This window comes from Giraffa tippelskirchi, chromosome 13 (assembly GCF_054371585.1).
Source record: "Giraffa tippelskirchi isolate mGirTip1 chromosome 13, T2T-mGirTip1v1.2.pri, whole genome shotgun sequence".
In the NCBI taxonomy this organism is placed as follows: Eukaryota; Metazoa; Chordata; class Mammalia; order Artiodactyla; family Giraffidae; genus Giraffa; species Giraffa tippelskirchi.
Genome location: NC_137287.1, coordinates 83,107,999 through 83,127,398, shown reverse-complemented (window position 1 = coordinate 83,127,398; position 19,400 = coordinate 83,107,999). Strand labels below are relative to the sequence as shown.

The following is a 19,400-nucleotide window of genomic DNA, read 5'->3' as shown; positions in this document are numbered from 1 at the left end:
GTGCTCTGGGACAACACAGAGGGATGGGGTGAGAAGGGAGGTGGGAGGGGGCTTCAGGATGGGGGGATACATGTATACCTGTGGCTGATTCATGTTGATATATGGCAAAAACCATCACAATGTTGTAAAGTAATTATCCTCCAATTAAATTTATTAATTTTTTAAAAAAGAATCAACTGGGAGCTTCAAAAAAAAATACTGATGACTGGGTCCCACTCACCCCAGAATAATTAAAACAAAGCCTCTGGGGGCGGGGCCCAGCCTGGGTTTATTTCAAAAGTGCCCCAGGTGCACTCAACCAGTAACTGGGGCTCAGTGATCGAAGTAAGTGATGCTCAGGGTTGCCGGACTGTCTGTCCTCACCATGACCACCAGCTCAAGCATGAGTGAATCCCCATGGTAGCCTGGGACAGGACCAGGAAAATACGACCAGTGCTTGCGTGGGACGTGGTGGAAGGGGTGGATAACTCCATATAAACCCAACTTGGAGCCTATCCAGTTCCTTGGGGGAAATGTAACGAAAAGACTCCATCATCTAAATCTCTTTCCATCAAAGAGATGCCCTATTTCTGCACAAAATGCTGCTGCATTGCAGAGTGAGAATGTTCAAACTCAGCTTCAGTCACATCCTGGTGCATTTTCCTTGAGTAGGGTTTGAGAATTTAACCCAGATGGAGAGCATGGTCACCCGGTAAGCTACCAGCCACAGTCCCTAGAGCTTTGTAACCAAGACACACAATGACACAAGGGTGACAGAAGGTGTGCATGTCTGAAATACTTTCTTGCAAGCCTGGTACCATCACCAAATGTTAGGCTCTTGAAAGTGCTAGTTGCTCAGTCGTGTCTGACTCTTTGCAACCCCGTGGACTGCAGCCCTCCAGGCTCCTCTGTCCATGGGATTTTCCAGGCAAGGATACTAGAGTGGGTTGACATTCCCTCCTCCAGGGGATCTTTTGGACCCAGGGATCGGACCGGGTCTCCTGCATTGCAGGTGGATTCTTTACCATCCGAGCCATCAGGAAAGCCGTAGGCTCTTGAGGCAAAGTTAATTTTCTGTAGATGCATGACAGGCTGCATCTGGATTCTGCTCTGGTGAGTGGCAAGTGTTCGACTTTGGGACCACAGCTTCAAGGATGACATTTCTCCAGTTTGCTGAGGTTTTTATCCTTGGGAAGAATGCTTTCTTAGAATGGGTTTCCAGGAGGACCCAGTTCTAGTCACACGTGCAGGTGGGAGGCACACTCTTGGCCCTGGGATGTGGGCCCAGCCACCCCGTGACCCATCCCCCTGCCCCGCTTCCCCCGGCCCTCAAGAGCTTCCCTGGTACTGCTGTCCGGTGCAGAGGATGAGGTGGTCGTAGAGCACGACTTTCTCTCTCGAAACGATGACCTGCTTGGCTACTCGGTCTATGGCGGTCATCTTAGCAACCACCACGTTGACCCAGGAGCACAGTGACATCAATTCATGATCTCTGTCATTATAGCAGTGGCTGCAGAGAGAGAGGCTCCATCAGTGACATTTGAGCAGCTGACAGCGGGCATTAATTAGACATCTGGTGAGCTGGTTCAGGGCCCCTGGTGGGCCGAGCCCGTGCTCTTGCTGAGAACTTACCAAGACCCAGGCAGGCTAGGAGATTTGTCCTTGTGAGACATTTAGTCACCAATTGACATCTTCCTATTAAAGCTAAATTGTTTCGCTTGGGGTAGGCCGGTCCATGCCAGGGAGGGTGCACACGCGCCCGTGTGTGTGTGTGTGTGTGTGTGTGTGTGTGTGTAATCATTTCTAATACTCTTCCTTCCAATGCATGGCCGGTGTAAATTTACTTTAGCTGTTGAACTGTCGTGTTGACAACTGTCATCTTGTCATATTGACCACAGACTCAGAGTGAATGAGGATGAAGAAAGTGACATCTGAACATCCCCAAAGGCAAGGGTCGAGGTCCAGAATACAGAGAACCCCGCCCATCTGTGAAGGTTTTTTGATAAATGACTCATTTCCAGAATCAACGTATGGATTCATGCCAAAACAACAAAAGGCATTTTATTTAGAGAAGGTGTCGACTGGGGAATTATGTTTGCATCCAGTACAATCCCTGGGGACTTTGGGGAGTTTCTCCTAACGATAAAGGTGATTTATAGGGACCTCTGCTTCCATAAGAGCAGGTCCAGGATGGACAGGTTTGCTTCTCGGGGTTCTATTTGAGGATGAACACAACACTGTAATGGGAGAAAAGTAGATTTCCTGTGGCTTTGGGTTTATTTAGATTTCTGTAAGGGTTGTTTCCAGAATCTTCTGGAGGGTGTGACCTCAGGTACAGGACGTTTTAATAACCCTGTTCTGAAGACCGAGAGTGCAGGACAGCAGAACACTGAGAGTCTGTTTAAACTCAGGCTTCCCTGAGCCAGGGTCTGTGTCCCTGGCTCTGTTGCCAAGGAAACTGGGTCCTGGGGACTCTGCACCCCTTTTCAGAACTTCACCATCTCCACCTCTGAGCAGGAGATAATGACCCCTCCTCACCTACCTCCAGGGTTGTGAGGGATGGACATGAGAATGTAAGAGATGCTGTCTGGTCAAGTGGGATGCATATGTGAGGAGTATTAGTCCAGATAATGTTAATGATACACAACCCTGTTTACTCTGCTTAGAGGCAAACAGGATTCTGAAGTGGTAATGGGAGAACATTTTTTCTTTTTGATCCATGCGTACAGTCTGCTCACACCACACAAAAAGAACCCTGGTAATGGATACACATTAGACCCTGTTACAGGGCCTGTGAAAGAGAAGCGAGTCTGGGCTTTGTATCTCTCCATGCAACAATACTTAAAAAACAAGAAAATTTCTTCTTAATAAGAAAAGAAAATAGGGGGCTGACCTGTCACAGGAAAATAACAGATAGTGAGATGAAATCCTTTTTTAAAAAGCCATGTTGGTAGCTTTACAGGAAAACAGGATGTTTCATTGATTTCGTACATTCATGAAGAGATACATGAAGGACTGTTCCTACTTGGGACATCATCCATTCCTAATAGAGTGGTACTGTCAGCCATCCAAGATGGGAAAAAAATTAGATTTCGTTAACGCACAGGGATTTGTCACATGAGGATCTGCTCAAAGATGAAAGTTCTCAGGGGAAATTTGGGAAAGGCTAAGACGAATGTTATTTGTAATGACAGTCGGCCAGCAGTGTTCATAATTTCAGAATTCATATTTCAGAGCTCAAATCTGAAGCTTTGTCCAGCAGGCTGGCACTCAGAAACACTGGGGCTTTAGGGAACCTCAGGAAGCATGGAAAATGTGGGATGCTTCCTTTTACAGCCTGTGACCACACAGAATGACATTTCTCAGTTTAGGACATCACTGGGCAGGCGATGCCCATCCATTTTGGATATTATCAACCATTCTGGATCTCCTTTAATTTACCCATCAGGTAGGTGAAGCTAGATACTGGAGGCTGTAAGTGTTCTGCCTGTAAAATTATTTCCTAAGCAGAGTAAATGAATATTAAGATTCTCACATGGCAGGGACCATCTCAAGGCTTGGAGACCAGAGAAATATCTCCACTAGGGTTCTCTGGGAGACAGAGAAGAAACCAAAGAAGGGAGGTCAATGAAACTTCATGTTTCTCAAGTGAGCTTGACCCTGACACAGAAATAATGTGAAAAGTTGTCCTCATAGAACATTCTGGAGACAGGTAATAAGGAGGAGGGAAAAAAAAAAGTAAAAAAGCAGAGTGGCCAGCTAGCTCAAAGTTGCAGTGACCTCAAACCAGAGATCGGAAGTCTTAGCCTAAGGTCCCAGGTGCAAAATTAGGAGCGAACTCCAGGGGAATATTAATAAATGTAAGTGTGGTGAAGACCTGCATTTCGTGGAATTGGAACCCTACAGGATCGGAAAGGACCTCAGAGGTTTCCAGGAGGGTTTATTGTGACACTCCCGGAAGAAGGAGCATCATAATTAACCTTCAGTGGCTCAGAGCTGATGGTCTAGTTAGCGGCTTTCTCCCTCTGCCTGTTCCCCCTCCCTCCCAGTGCCCCGCTTTCTGTTGCATCCCAGGTAAGTCATCAGCGCTTCCACCAGAGGCTGGATGGTGTGGGGGCCTGGGGGCAGGGGACAAAACATGGCTCTTCAAAAAATAGTAATGGCAATAATAAATCCAAACACTGGTTATGGAAAAGTTCAGAATTTGTATTGGGTTGACCAAAAGGTTCCTTCAAGTTTTTCCAGGAGCTAGTATGGAAAAACCTGATTGAACTTCTTGGCCAACTCAATATTTAGCACGAGGAATTTGAATAATTAGATTTACAGATGTCAGCGCACTTGCTATTTTTTAACTCCATGATCAGAAAGTTTCCTACATCGTGATCTGAAGACAATTTGAGAGGCAGCATCCTGTTGATGTTTCAGTTTGTAGCTTCTGTGGGTTAGGATAACATGCCAGTCCCCATCCAGAAGCATCTTATATGGCTGTGTTATCTAGTCCCTGTCTACACCCTGGTGGAGGGGACTTTGGTAGGTACTTTTTGAAGGTAACCATCATCCATTTGACATAATGTACTGAGCACCTGCTAAGTGTCGAACATCGTCCCCGACACTGGGACCCATCAGTGAACAAACAGGGAAAAAATTCTGGCCCTTGCGGAGTTTTCAATATAGCTGAAGGATTCAGAATCAACTGTTTCAAAGGCAAATTGTATATTTACAAGGATTTCAGTAGTAAGAAAGAGAGCAGAGGAGGAGGACTGGAGTGTCCTGCAGAATTGGTTGCAGACAATTGGGTGGTCAGAGTGGGTCTCATGGAAAAATATGTCACTCAGTCATGTCCAACTCTGCAACCCCATGGACTGTAGCCCACCAGGCTCCTCTGTCCATGGAATTCTCCAAATAAGAATACTGGAGTGGGTTGCTATGCCCTTCTCCAGGGATCCTCCCAACCTAGGACTCGAAACTGGGTCTCCTGCAATGCAGGCAGATTCTTTACCATTTGAGCCACCAGGGAGCAAAGACCTCCAAAGTGGGGACTTGTCTCTTGTGTTCGAGAATCATCAAGGAGGCTGGTGAGGCTACAGTGGAGAGAACAAGGGCAAACATAGTAAAAGAGGGGGTTAGGGGTGTCAGCAGAAAAGGACAGGCTTCAGACTGGATGGAGCATCTGGAACTTTCTGTGATGACAGAATCTTTCTGTAGCTGGCCTGTCTGATAGGAGAGCTACGAGCTACATGTGGCTAGTTGGCCACTTGAAAAGTGGCTCAAGTAATTGAAGGGCTGAACTTTAATCTCCCTGAATCATAATTAATTGAAACTTAAGCAGCCACATGTGGCTCGCGGGTGCCACGCTGGACAGAGCAGCTCCTGGCTGCTAGTGAGCTGACATGATCTGATTCACGTTTCTGCAGCCTTTTTCTGGCGACTGGGCCAATAGCATGGACAAGGGGAAAGAACAGGGGCAGAGGCACCAGGTGACTGAGTGCCAGCCACACGCAGGTCCCCACAGAATCAGGCTGGCAGAGTGTCACTCTCTCTCTGTTCTCTTCTGAAACACACCTGGCCTGGAGACTGACAGGAAACCTTGGCCAGGCCGACTGAATGACATTCCTCATGAGACAATGATTGGGAACATCGGTATTTCCTGGGAATTGTGTCATTTGGAAAGACAGAAAGTGAGAGAAAGGGTGTGCATAGATTGACTGTCCTCGCTCAGCCAGAACTTGGCGTTAGACTGATTTTAACCCAAAACTCCAGCGAGGCTGGTTTAGCCAAGCATGATCCACAGTCAAATCCCTCAAAGTGCAGAGAGATGAAGTCCCCTTTGTGGTGGGGGCAGAATCTGAACCCCCATCGACCTGGCTCCAAACCCAGACCCTTCTGACGGTGCTCTGATGATGTCCTTACCAAAACCCCTAAGTTTGTAGTCTGGTTTTAAAAGTACTGGGTCAAAATGAGCCTGGTTCTGCTGGCAAGGTGGCTGCTGTTTTTGTCACCGTTTGACAGCAAAATCAGCCTTTTTCACAGAGGAAAGAGGATCCTTCTTCATGGATCTAAAATTAACACCACCACCACACACCCCAGAACAATTTCCTCCCTCCTTCCTGGAGAAACTGGGACATTGTTTCGAGAGGTAGGGAGCCTAATCATGCCTGTACCCACGCTTTGCTCAGGAAATTAAAATGAGTGGAAGCTGAGTGATAATGAAATGGCATTTTCTAGAAAGGATGTTGTCAAAGACTGATTCTGCGGGGACAGAAACATTGACGCTTGCCTTGATCAACTCCAAAGAACTTTGCTTCATCAACCTTGGGTGGAAGAGGGCTGGGTGGGACTGAGACCCTCACTCCAGGGAGGCACCCAGCCTTTAGCTCCCTCCAGCAGATTGCCTGTTCTGATGCAAACACGGTCACCAAGCTCCCCTGCCCTGGAGTGTCACTCAGAATCTGAGTGTAGGTGGTGTCTGGGTCCTCAGATTCGTCCCAGATGTCTGGAACAGGCCAGCATCCTCTCAACCCTGCCATTCACTCTGAACCTGCGTTTGCATCTCCTAAAGAGCGTCTGAACCCACAAGAAAAGCCCACCACTTCCCTTTTCTACTGTTTAGCAGAAAAAGGACAGCACATAAATGAGGGCATTTAGGCTTCAGTATGAAAAAGCAGGGGAAGGATAAACTGGGAGTTTGGGACTAACAGATACATACTACTATATACAAAATAATCAACAAAGACCTACTGTACAGCACAGGGGATTCTACTCAATATTCTGTAATAACTATATGGGAAAAGAATCTAAAAAAGAATGGATATATGCATAAATGAATCACTGTGCTGTGCACCTGAAACTAACACAACATAGTAAATCATCTTTACACTCATATAAAATAAATTTTTAAAAATGAAATTCATACTCATTTGCTAAAAATTTCCTTTGTTCATTGCCCAGAAGTTTTTTTCCTGGGAGTCCGTAGGTTGAAATCAAGGTGAGATTACTGAACTTCAGATGAGAGCTAAGGAGAAAGAAGAAGAAAAAAAGGTAAAGCACAATTCTGTGAAAGTTCATTGTAATTCAATTAAACCTTATTTCACATGTCTTCTAATTATTGCTGTTTTCTTTGACGGTAGCAACTCTTTTTGCAAAAACCTTTCAACAGAACTAACCATTTAAAGGAGAAAGAGGGAGTTGGAACAGCTAATGACAGGAACTTCCCAAACTGCTGGCCTGTGAAGGCAGAATATTAATTTTTAAAAATTTGCTTTTCAGAGTAAAACAAAATCAAACTCCAAATTAGGAGGAAGCAGGTAGATTTAGTATAAGTCAAAGCTGGGAAGATCTCCCGGAGAAGGGATAGGCTACCCACTCCAGTATTCATGGGCTTCCCTCGTGGTTCAGGTGGTAAAGAATCCACATGTAATGCGGGAGACCTGGGTTGGGAAGATTCCCTGGAGGAGGGCATGGCAACTCACTCCAGTACTCTTGCTTGGAGAATCCTCATGAACAGAGGAGCCTGGTGTGCTACAGTCCATGGGGTCACAAAGAGTTGGACATGACTGAGCAACTAAGCATGCACACACACACACACATACACACACACAAGCAAAGTTTGAGTTTCAAATGACTTCTGAGAAACAGCATGGAACCTTAACCACCACAGTGAAAACTTGCTGAGTGCTTGCACTCAGGGGTTCTGCGAGGCCCTCCCCGAGTCCTTGAAGCAGTACTATTACTATCCTGACTTTATTGTGCGGAATGGAGGCAAAGCAATTTGCCCAAGACAGTACACCCAGGAAGTCTGGAGGTAGGATGTGAACCAGGTCGTTTGGCTCCAGCATCTTCTCATCTAACCTTGGTCTCCACTGCCCTGTAAGACCCCAACCTGTGGACAGGGATGCAAAGGTCATCTAATTCCCACAGTCAACAATAGATTTATGACTTTCAGATGTTTGTAACTACTCAAAATCAGGAGGCCACAGCATCACAGAGGAGAGAATGCTGGAGGATTCCTTTCGAGAGCAAAGCTGCCTTATATTTATTTGCATCAGGCTTTCCAGGGCTCAAGGTGTGCTTATGGGCACCGTCATAGAGCTTAATCTTCAAGACAATTTCTTCCGGAGGCAGGAGGCAGGTTTGCATTTATCTCTATTTCAGACTGAAGAAAATCAAGGTTGGAAATGGTAGATAATTTCTTCATGGTCAGGAAGGTAAGAAGCAGCTGGACCAGAAATGAAGGCCTTGCCTTCTGACCCCAAGTAGCACCCGTTGCTTTCACCCAGGTTTCCCGGAGACCAGTGGCCTGGGGAGTGATGAGCAGTCCACTCAGCACACACGTTAAGTGGGTGCTTCTCAGTGCTCCTTCCCTCTAGGTCTCCCTGAAATATTTACAGCTCTCCTGCTGAGCAGATCTACCCTCCAGCTAGAGTCAGCAACATTTTCTGGGTGAGCTGATCTTCTCCTGGCCTTCAGCAGGACAAGGAAGGTATTTTTTTTTTCCCTAAAAATCTCTTCTTGGTTCACCCCTCCCGTTACACCAACCAATGCCAAAAACTAAACCATCTCCAAGTTAGAGAAGAACACCTGCCCTCCTTACCCAGGAGGGAACTGGAAAATTTCCAAACGTGGAAATGCTATCAATTTGCTGACAATCTGTTAAGGACCATTAAAAGCCGGAGCCTTTTGGTGAGGGCACACACGGCCAGCAATGGAATAAACTCAACTGCACCTGACATTTAAAAGTAGCTAAATATTATGAAAGGGTCTGCTCTAAGGTCTCTAGGGATGTGTGTCATTTAAAGGCGAATATTCTTATTTGATACAAAGAAAACCAAGAACATCTATCCTCTAACAATAATAATTTTGAATCCATTCAAATAACATAAAGGTTACAGTTAACCCCAACTACTTAGGGCTGCCAGTCTGCAAACACACCAATTGTAGGCCTTTGATTTCTTACCATTTAACGGAAAAGGCAAATAATAATACGTGTTTATACTCACGTGTGGTCAAAATTTATTTTGGCTTTGGAGGCTAAGTGATCAAAATGTGGTTCATGTTATATAAGTAACATCTATATGCAGGCCTCTTTCACATCTCTGTGTGAATAGGAGGCTTAGTGATTATTCAGCGATATCTTTTGCAACAAAAACAATCTCTTTGGCACTGAATAATTTGAACTAACAACATGGACCACTTGTAAAATGACTTTAATTTGCCAAATTACTGCCCTGAATTACCCTGAATTATGCTATTATACAGTTAAAGTTTTCAACAAAAGATTAGAGAAGGGGCATTGTCTTAATTTTTATCTATTCGTTAATTTTTATCTATTTTTATTTACTCCTCTGCTTTAGCCTCAGCCAAATTCCTTCTGCGTTCTTCCTTGTGGCTTCTCTGATTCTTCATCCATTCTTCAGGGTTGCCATTTCACCCTTTCTCATTCTCCTTACTATGCCCTTTCTCATTTTCAAGTGAGAAGACCTCCCATGTCATAAGGAAAACAGAAAAGAGTGCCCCCTGGCAGGACCCCTCCCCCATTTCCCTTTTGCCACCTCCAGATAATCCTATAAGAGCAATCTTCCTTCCCCCTCTGATTCAGAAGAGAGAGGTCTCCTATTAACCCTGTCTCCTCTTCAAGCTCCCCTCCTGTCCCTCCCAGCAAATTTCTCTTTCAACTGTACTTAAGAAACCTGAAAGTGACCTGTCTCGTGCTGATAAGGTGGAGCCATGCCATCAGCAGACCCTGCTTCTCCACTTCTCAGTGCGTGCATTCCATTCCTAAGGTCACCTCAGGTCCAAGGTGGCTCCTGGAGCTCCAGCCATCACATCCGCCCTCACCCACATTACAGGCAGAAGGGAGGAGGAATGGGTAGAAAGGGCTGCTCTTTAAGGAGCTTCCCTGAAAGTCTCACGTGGTGTGTCCGCTGACATAGCAGAACTTAGTGACTTGGCCGTATGTAGCAGCAAGGAAGGCTGGGAAATGTGGTTTTTCAAAGAGAAACACACTGGGTTTTCCAAGAACCACACTGCCCAGGGTTCTGTTATCAAGACAAAGTACAGAATAAATACTGGGCGGCAGCTAGAAGTCTCTACACACTGACTTGTAAAGGAATGGTGGGTGGGAATGAGGGGAAATCCTCATATTATCCAGGGTCTAGGCAGGAAGTGGACAGTCGACTCCACAGGGTTTGACTGAAGAAAGGCAGAGATGTGTGCAGGGTTCTGGGGCTCATCCATGGACTAGCAATGGTGGGTAAGGTGCCACTGCTGATGGTAATCCTAAGGAAGGAGGGCTGGAGGACATAGGGATGGCTGGGGCCATGGAGAGGGCCCTATCCAGGAGTTAACATATAGAATTCGCAACCTGAGACAGCACTGTCTTGAGGTTCTCCTTGAAGACTGCTTTCTTCACCATCTTCTCTTCCATGGCCCATCTACCCTTTGCCAAGCTTCCCAGGCTCCATGGTCAGCCTGGGATTGACCAGGTGATGGAATTGACCACCATGACTTCATCTTACATCTTTAAATTATATTTTCTTTTTCTGAGCTAGAAACCTAATTTCCAGATGCCCATCAGTCCTAATGTGGCCACTCCACAGGCATACCAAATTCAGTATGTGTCCAAACAACGGGTCTGTGGCCCCACCCCACTTCTCTTTCAGCTTCATCAAAGGCACGGTCAACTGACCACCTCTTAAGTTAGGAATCTGGGGCTCCTACCCTCCCTTTCCTTCCCCACAACTGGTCACCCGTTCAATTATGTTTGCACTGTCCATGTCTCTTGAACACCTGACACCTGCCATTCCCAGGACACACTGCCTTAACTCACCTTTTTGCCTAGAGAAAACAGTCCCAGGTTTAGTGTCTCTGGCACAAGTATCTCTCCTGTCTATCTTCCTGGGAACTCTTTTTAAATTAAATCCAAGCTCAATTGTTTCTGGCTTAAAGTCCCCACGTCTGCTCAGCACTTTGGTGAATGCAGAGCAGTGTGGCTAAGACCATGGGGTCAGGGGTCAGATTGCCTTACTGGACTCCTGGCTGGAGCACTTTCTAGCTCTTTGGCCTCGGGCAAGTTATTCAACCTTTCTGTGGCTCACTTTCTGGCCTGTGGAATGAAAATAATAAACCCTCACTCCTCATATGAGTGGAGAAGACAATGGCAACCCACTCCAGTACTCTTGCCTGGAAAATCCCATGGACGGAGGAGCCTGGTGGGCTGCAGTCCATGAGGTCGCTAAGAGTCGGACACGACTGAGTGACTTCACTTTCACTTTTCACTTTCATGCATTGGAGAAGGAAATGGCAACCCACTCCAGAATTCTTGCCTGGAGAATCCCAGGGACGGTGGAGCCTGGTGGGCTGCCGTCTACGGGGTTGCACAGAGTCGGACACGACTGAAGCAACTTAGCAGCAGCAGCAGTTTCATATGAGTGATGTGAGAATGAGATTAAATAGCACCTATAAAACACTGAGAATATTTTCTGCTACACTGAACATTTTCAATGCATTTTAATTATTTTTATGACCAGAATATTAAGTTCAAATTCATGAGCATGGTATCTCAGTTTCTATGTTTGGGGCATAACTGTGCCTTCCCACTCTTCTTTGAAAGTCAATCTTCTTGCTGTTCCATGAAGTTCCTGCCTCTTTCATGCCTTTATATGAAATTGCACCAGCATTTCCATTTTATCTCCAACCTCATATCTTTCTGTGATAGCTATCTCTGTCAACCTGATTAAGAAACATCCAAATATTTAATTTCTTAAATTTATAACTGAGTATCAGATACTCTTAGATAGTCATAATAATCTTAGTTACAGTACTCTTAGGTACTCTTAGAATACTCTGAGAGAGTTATAAAATACTCTTAGATATAATACTCTTAGATAGTTATGGTGGCTCAGACGGTAAAGAATCCACCAGCAATGTGCAAGACCTGGGTTCGATTCCCACGCTGGGAAGATCCCCTGCAGAAGGAAATGGCAACCCACTCCAGTATTCTTGCCTGAAGAATCCCATGAACAGAAGAGCCTGGCGGGCTACAGTCCCTGGGGTCACCAACAGTCAGACACAACTGAGCGACTTTCACAAGAGTATCAGTCCACAATCATCATACTGTTTATCATGTACATATAGATCTTAGCTTTTCTTCAGATGAAATATGGAGATAAAACATTTAAGGCTTTTATTCTGATTACCTTTCAATATTCAAAAAGTTCCTGCACACAGAAGAGGGGATCACGGGGGCATTTGGGTATGGACATGCATTAGACGAGATGGCAGAAGCAATGGCACCTCGGAAAAGGCACTATCTTGTGTCTCACACTATCGGCTTTATGAGTGAAAACAAAATCTAGCATCACCGTGAGCCCTCCACTCTGAAATCAAAGGTCATCATGTCGTGCAACCAAAAAAAAAAAGTTCAAGTGAAGTGCTCAGGCCAATGAAACATTAAACAAGTGCACCTGCATTTCCACAGCAGATAATTCCAGTGGGATTTCATGTTGCTGTGGATACTGAGGGAGGAATGGCTCAAAGACACTTGTGAGGCAGGGAGGGATTAGAGTATCCAGGGAAATAAGTAAAAGGTATTGCATTTCGTTCCAGGCTTTGCAAGGACAGCTACAGAATTAGGTCTAAACGTTCTTACCCTTCACATAAAGAGGGTCACATTGCCAAGTTATGGTGAACACGATAAAAGAAACACAATGCCTCTCAGGTTGCTTACCCTTCTGGACAGTAGAAACCTGTCAACCTGCCAGTGAATGCGTATAATTTTTTATTTTTTATGTTTTTGCTGATTTCCTTGGCTGGGGGGGGCGGGCGGCGTGCATAATTAGGACAACCAAAGCAAGTAATTTAATTAACTGTTTCCATTAACGGTTTTATTCAAACAAACAGATAATGTGGAGGGAAACCAATTATCCCATATCAATCTAAATGCTACAATTTAATTTACTAAAATCTCTGCTTTCTGAATTGCTCAGCGCAATGACAAAAGTATTTGCCAACTGAACGGTGAATCCCAGCTCAAGATGGATATTTAACCTAACTGCACATGTGACTAGTCCAAGAATAACTCAGACTCAATCTGGTCTTAATGATACCATGTAATTTCACAAAATGAATAAAATGATGGAATTTCAAAGTTAGGAGTTATGTGGACTTCCAGTATGAGAGGAAAAACACAGGGAGAAAGCAAATCAAAGCAAAATATTTCTTATGAGTTGAGAACCTATTAAGAGAATCTAGCTTTTCCTTTGGAAAAGGTTTAACTTCCTTCTGCAATATTTTTTTCTGCTTAGATCACAAAAGAGACTTTTGGACAACGTCCTTGGCTACTGACTTCATTTTTGTTGTGTGAGTGAAAATGACACACAGCAGCTGCCTGTGTGGCCACAAAGCTGTCAGTAACGGCATACTCTGACCTCCGGGGAAAAACTGGATGGGTAGAAGCCTGTGATCAAGGATCCTAAGCCCTTTGAGAAGGGATGCAGTCAGTCTTCACTGAGTGGATGCCATCCTGCATGTTTCCCCTGCTCCTGGAAGCCCCTGGAGGAAGCAGGATTGAGCCCAGAGGAAAGGGCCAAGGAAGAAGTTGCTTAAACCTGCCTACGTTCAGGCTTGTGTGTGGGATCAAGGATCTCTTATTAACACTGGATCCACAATTAGGCACAATGGCCTGCTTGGCATGACCCTGGTGCTCTGTGGATTCTCCAGGAACCTGGCAGGGGAGGGAGGCTGGTTAGGATAAGGGGACTTGGGCGGGGGAGGTTTGGGGAGCAGGATCTCAGAGGAAAAGCTTATGTATCTGTGTGTGAAGGATAAAACATAATCCTTACCAAAAGAAAAAAGAGAAAATGAGTGTAATGCTTGAAATGTCCATTGAACAAATGAGAACAAAATTTGGTAGTTCCAACAAAAAGAACAAAATAAAATTGAGTTTTGCTTTATGATTTAGAGGAAATGATTTAAGATGTTTTCCTATCTACATCAGTTCGGTTCAGTCGCTCAGTCGTGTCTGACTCTTTGCGACCCCACGAATTGCAACACGCCAGGCCTCCCTGTCCATCACCAACTCCCAGAGTTTACCCAAACCCATGTCCATCGAGTCAGTGATGCCATCCAACCATCTCACCCTCTGTCGTCCCCTTCTCCTCCCGCCACCAATCCTTCCCAATATTAGGGTCTTTTCCAATGAATCAACTCTTCACATGAGGTGGCCAAAGTATTGGAGTTTCAGCTTCAACATCAGACCTTCCAATGAACACCCAGGACTGATCTCCTTTAGGATGGATTGATTGGATCTCCTTGCAGTCCAAGGGACTCTCAAGAGTCTTCTCCAACACCACAGTTCAAAAGCATCAATTCTTCGGTGCTCAGCTTTCTTCACCGTCCAATTCTCACATCCATACATGACCACTGGAGAAACCATAGCCTTGACTAGATGGACCTTTGTTGGCAAAGTAATGTCTCTGCTTTTTAATATGCTATCTAGGTTGGCCATAACCTTCCTTTCAAGGAGTAAGTGTCTTTTAATTTCATGGCTGCAATCACCATCAGCAGTGATTTTGGAGCCCAAAAAAATAAAGTCTGACACTGTTTCCACTGTTTCCCCATCTATTTCCCATGAAGTGATGGGACCAAATGCCATGATCTTAGTTTTCTGAACGTTGAGCTTTAAGCCAACTTTTTCACTCTCCTCTTTCACTTTCATCAAGAGGCTCTTTAGTTCTTCTTCACTTTCTGCCATAAGGGTGGTGTCATCTGCTTATCTGAGGTTATTGATATTTCTCCCGGCAATCTTGATTCCAGCTTGTGTTTCTTACAGCCCAGTGTTTCTCATGATGTACTCTGCATATAAGTTAAATAAGCAGGGTGACAATATATAGCCTTGACGTACTCCTTTTCCTATTTGGAACCAGTCTGTTGTTCCATGTCCAGTTCTAACTGTTGCTTCCTGACCTGCATACAGGTTTCTCAAGAGACAGGTCAGATGGTCTGGTATTCCCATCTCTTTCAGAATTTTTCACAGTTTATTGTGATCCACACAGTCAAAGGCTTTGACATAGTCAATAAAGCAGAAATAGATGTTTTTCTGGAACTCTCTTGCTAAAAATGTCATTCCCTTTTCCAGTGGACCACGTTTTGCCAGAACCCTCCACCATGACCCATCTTGGGTGGCTCTACACAGCATGGCTCATAGTTAGACAAGACTGTGGTCCATGTGATCAGACTGGTTAGTTTTCTGTGGCTGTGGTTTTCATTTTGTCTGCCCTCTGATGGAGAAGGACAAGAGGCAAACAAAACATGGTCCACCGGAGAAGGCAATGGCAAACCACTTCAGTATTCTTGCCTTGAGAACCCCATGAACAGTATGAAAAGGCAAAAAGATAGGACACTGAAAGATGAACTCCCCAGGTTGGCAGGTGCCCAATAAGCTACTGGAGATCAGTGGAGAAATAACTGCAGAAAGAGTGAAGAGATGGAGCCAAAGCAAAAACAACACCCAGTTGTGGATGTGACTGGTGATGGAAGTAAAGTCCAATGCTATAAAGAGCAATATTGCATAGGAACCTGGAATGTTAGGTTCATGAATCAAGGCAAATTGGAAGTGGTCAAACAGGAGATGACAAGAGTGAACATCAACATTTTAGGAATCAGTGAACTAAAATGGAATGGAATGGGTGAATTTAACTCAGAGGACCATTATATCTACTACTGTGGGCAAGAATCCCTTAGAAGAAATGGAGTAGTCATCATAGTCAACAAAAGAGTCCGAAATGCAATACTTGGATGCAATCTCAAAAACTACAGAATGATCTCTGTTTGTTTCCAAGGCAAACCGTTCAATATCATGCTAATCCAAGTCTATGCCCTGATCAGTAATGCTGAAGAAGCTGAAGTTGAATGTTTCTATGAAGACCTACAAAATCTTCTAGAACTAACACCCCAAAAAGATGTCTTCTTCCTTGTAGGGGACTGGAATGCAAAAGTAGGAAGTCAAGAAATACCTGGAGTAACAGGCAAATTTGGCCTTGGAGTGCAGAATAAATCAGGGCAAAGGCTAATAGAGGTTTGCCAAGAGAATGTATTGGTCATAGCAAACACCCTCTTCCAACAACACAAGAGAAGACTCTACACATGGACATCACCAGATGGTCAATACTGATATCAGACTGATTATATTGTTTGCAGCCAAAGATGGAGAAGCTCTATACAGTCAGCAAAAACAAGACAGGGAGCTGACTGTGGCTCAGATCATGAACTCCTCATTGCCAAATTCAGACTTAAATTGAAGAAAGTAGGGAACACCACTAGAACATTCAGGTATGACCTAAATCAAATCCCTTATGATTATACAGTAGCAGTGAGAAATAAATTCAAGGGGTTAAATCTGATAGACAGAGTGCCTGAAGAACTATGGAAGGAGGTTCCTGACATTGTACAGGAGGCAGTGATCAACACCATCCCCAAGAAAAGAAATGCAAAAAGGCAAAATGGTTGTCTGAGGAGGCCTTACAAATAGCTGTGAAAAGAAGAGACACGAAAGGCAAAGAAGAAAAGGAAAGATATACCCATTTGAATGCAGAGTTCCAAAGAATAGCAAGGAGAGATAAGAAAGCTTTCCTCAGTGATCAATGCAAAGAAATAGAGGAAATCAATAGAGTGGGAAAGACTAGAGATCTCTTCAAGAAAATTAGAGATACCAAGGGAACATTCCATGCAAAGATGGGCTCAATAAAGGACAGAAATGATATGGACCTAACAGGAGTAGAAGATATTAAGAAGAGGTGGCAAGAATACACAGAAGAACTAAACAAAAAAGATCTTCATGACCCAGATAACCACGATGGTGTGATCACTCACCTAGAGCCAGACATCCTGGAATGTGAAGTCAAGTGGGCCTTAGAAAGCATCACTACGTACAAAGCTAGTGGAGGTGGTGGAATTCCAGTTGAGCTATTTCAAATTCTAAAAGATGATGCTGTGAAAGTACTGTACTCAATATGACAGCAAATTTGGAAAACTCAGCAGTGGCCACAGGACTGGAAAAGGTCAATTTATTTTCATTCCAATCCCAAAGAAAGGTAATGCCAAAGAATGCTCAAACCACCGCCCAATTGCAGTCATCTTACATGCTAGCAAAGTAATGATCAAAATTCTCCAAGCCAGGCTTCAACAGTACATGAACTGTGAACTTCCAGATGTTCAAACTGCATTTAGAAAAGGCAGAGGAAACAGAGATCAAATTGTCCTCATCCGTAGATCAAAGAAAAAGCAAGAGAGTTCCAGGAAAACATCTACTTCTGCTTTATTGACTATTCCAAAGCCTTTGACTGTGTGGATCACAACAAACTGTGGAAAATTCTTCAAGAGATGGGAATACCAGACCACCTGACCTGCCTCCTGAGAAATCTGTAAGCAGGTCAAGAAGCAACAGTTAGAACTGGACATGGAACGACAGACTGGTTCCAAATCAGGAAAGGAGTACATCAAAGCTTTATTTTGTCACCCTGCTTATTTAACTTATATGCAGAGTACATCATGAGAAATGCTTGGCTGGATGAAAAACAAGCTGGAATCAAGATTTCTGGGAGAAATATCAATAACCTCAGATATGCAGATGACATCACCCTTATGGCAGAAAGTGAAGAAGAACTAAAGAGACTCTTGATGAAAGTGAATGAGGAGAGTGAAAAAGTTGGCTTAAAACTCAACATTCAGAAAACAAAGATCATGGCATCCGGTCCCATCACTTCATGGCAGAGAGATGGGAAACAATGCAAATAGCGAGAGACTTTATTTTGGGGGGCTCCAAAATCACTGCAGATGTTGACTGCAGCCATGAAATTAAAAGATGCTTGCTCCTTGGAAGAAAAGTTATGACCAATCTAGACGGCATATTAAAAAGCAGAGACATTACTTTGCCAAAAAAGGTCCATCTAGTCAATGCTATGGTTTTTCCAGTAGTCAGGTATGGATATGAGAGCTGGACTATAAAGAAAGCCGAGTGCTGAAGAACGGATGCTTTTAAACTGTGGTGTTGGAGAAGACTCTTGAGAGTCCCTTGGGCAGCAAGGAGATCCAACCAGTCCATCCTAAAGGAAATCAGTCCTGAATGTTCATTGGAAGGACTGATGCTGAAGCTGAAACTCCAATACTTTGGCCACCTGATGCAAAGAACTGACTCATTGGAAAAGACCCTGATGCTGGGAAAGATTGAAGCCAGGAAGAGAAGGGGACGACAGAGGATGAGATGGTTGGATGGCATCACCGACTCAATGTACATGAGTTTGAGTAAACTCTGGGAGTTGGTGATGGACAGGGAAGCCTGGCATGCTTCCTGGGGGTCGCAAAGTCCATGGGGTCACAAACAGTCGGACACAACTGAGCGACTGAACTGAATTGAAAAATGCCATACATTTATCCTTTAAGCATGTGCAAGGTATAAATACCAAGATGGCACCTGTAAAAGGCAAACTGGAAACCCTTCACATACGAGAGATACCAAAGTACAAGACAGAATCAGAATCATCCCACAAGACTGGAAAAAACAAGCAATGTGGGAATTCAATAGAAAATGAGAGGTGGCTTCCCTGGTGGTCAAGTGGCTAAGAATCTGCCTGCCATTGTAGGAGACACAGGTTCAGTCCATGGTCTGGGAGGGTGCCACATGCAACGGAGCATCTAAGGCTGTGGGCCACAAGTACTGAATCCCATGCACCCTAGCGCCTGTGTTCTGCAACACGAAGCCACCACAATGAGAGGCCCATGTACCGCAACAAAGAGTAACCCCCACTTGCTGCAATTAGAGAAAGACCATGCAGCAACAAAGACCCAGCACAGCCAAAAATAAAATAAAAAGAAATAAATAAAAAGACCTGGACAGTTTTTAAAAAGCAAGTGAGATCACTTCCGGGCAGGGAGGATAAGGAGGGTGCTATGCTTTGGGCACATACTGGAGGTTAGGAAGGCTTTATTGACACAGTCAGGGCAAGTTTCCTCATGCTCGGCAGGTATCTTCTTGGGCCTTCATTCTTAATGGTGAATAGTTGAAGCATGAAGCTTTGTGAAATGCTTTCTACTGGGTCCATTTCAACACGTAAATACTATGAACCTGGGGCAATGGCTTCAGCTATGCAACGTTTAATGATATGTTAATAATTATGCCTGGTCAGCCCCAAAGTAACGATGTGACTTAGAAGTTATATGATTTGTTGAGAATCAGAAAATGTGGTTTGGAAGACATAGCCCATAAAAACAGCTCAATTACAATGAGCAATCAGAGGGGGGGAAATAGGTTTCCTTATGGGTAAAACTGCCAAGTTTGAGGAAAAGTCTCCATAAATGGTGATTAAACCTGGCTGTGTGTCAAAATTACCTGGAGAGTCTTAAAAATACACATTCCTTGGGTGCACTGC

At 44.4% G+C, this 19,400-nt stretch overlaps 1 protein-coding gene across 1 annotated transcript in view; it reads right to left on the bottom strand.

Annotated features, from left to right (window-relative positions):
* The window catches only part of CFAP61 (cilia and flagella associated protein 61), a 252,305-nt gene that overhangs the window by 77,305 nt on the left and 155,600 nt on the right, over nt 1-19,400 (bottom strand). Inside the window, exons 20-21 of the mRNA XM_081558711.1 lie at nt 6,893-6,991; nt 1,325-1,489 (exon numbers count right to left, since the gene is read on the bottom strand). Coding sequence (XP_081414837.1) covers nt 1,325-1,489; nt 6,893-6,991 — 264 coding nt within the window. The remainder of the gene's footprint in view (nt 1-1,324; nt 1,490-6,892; nt 6,992-19,400) is intronic.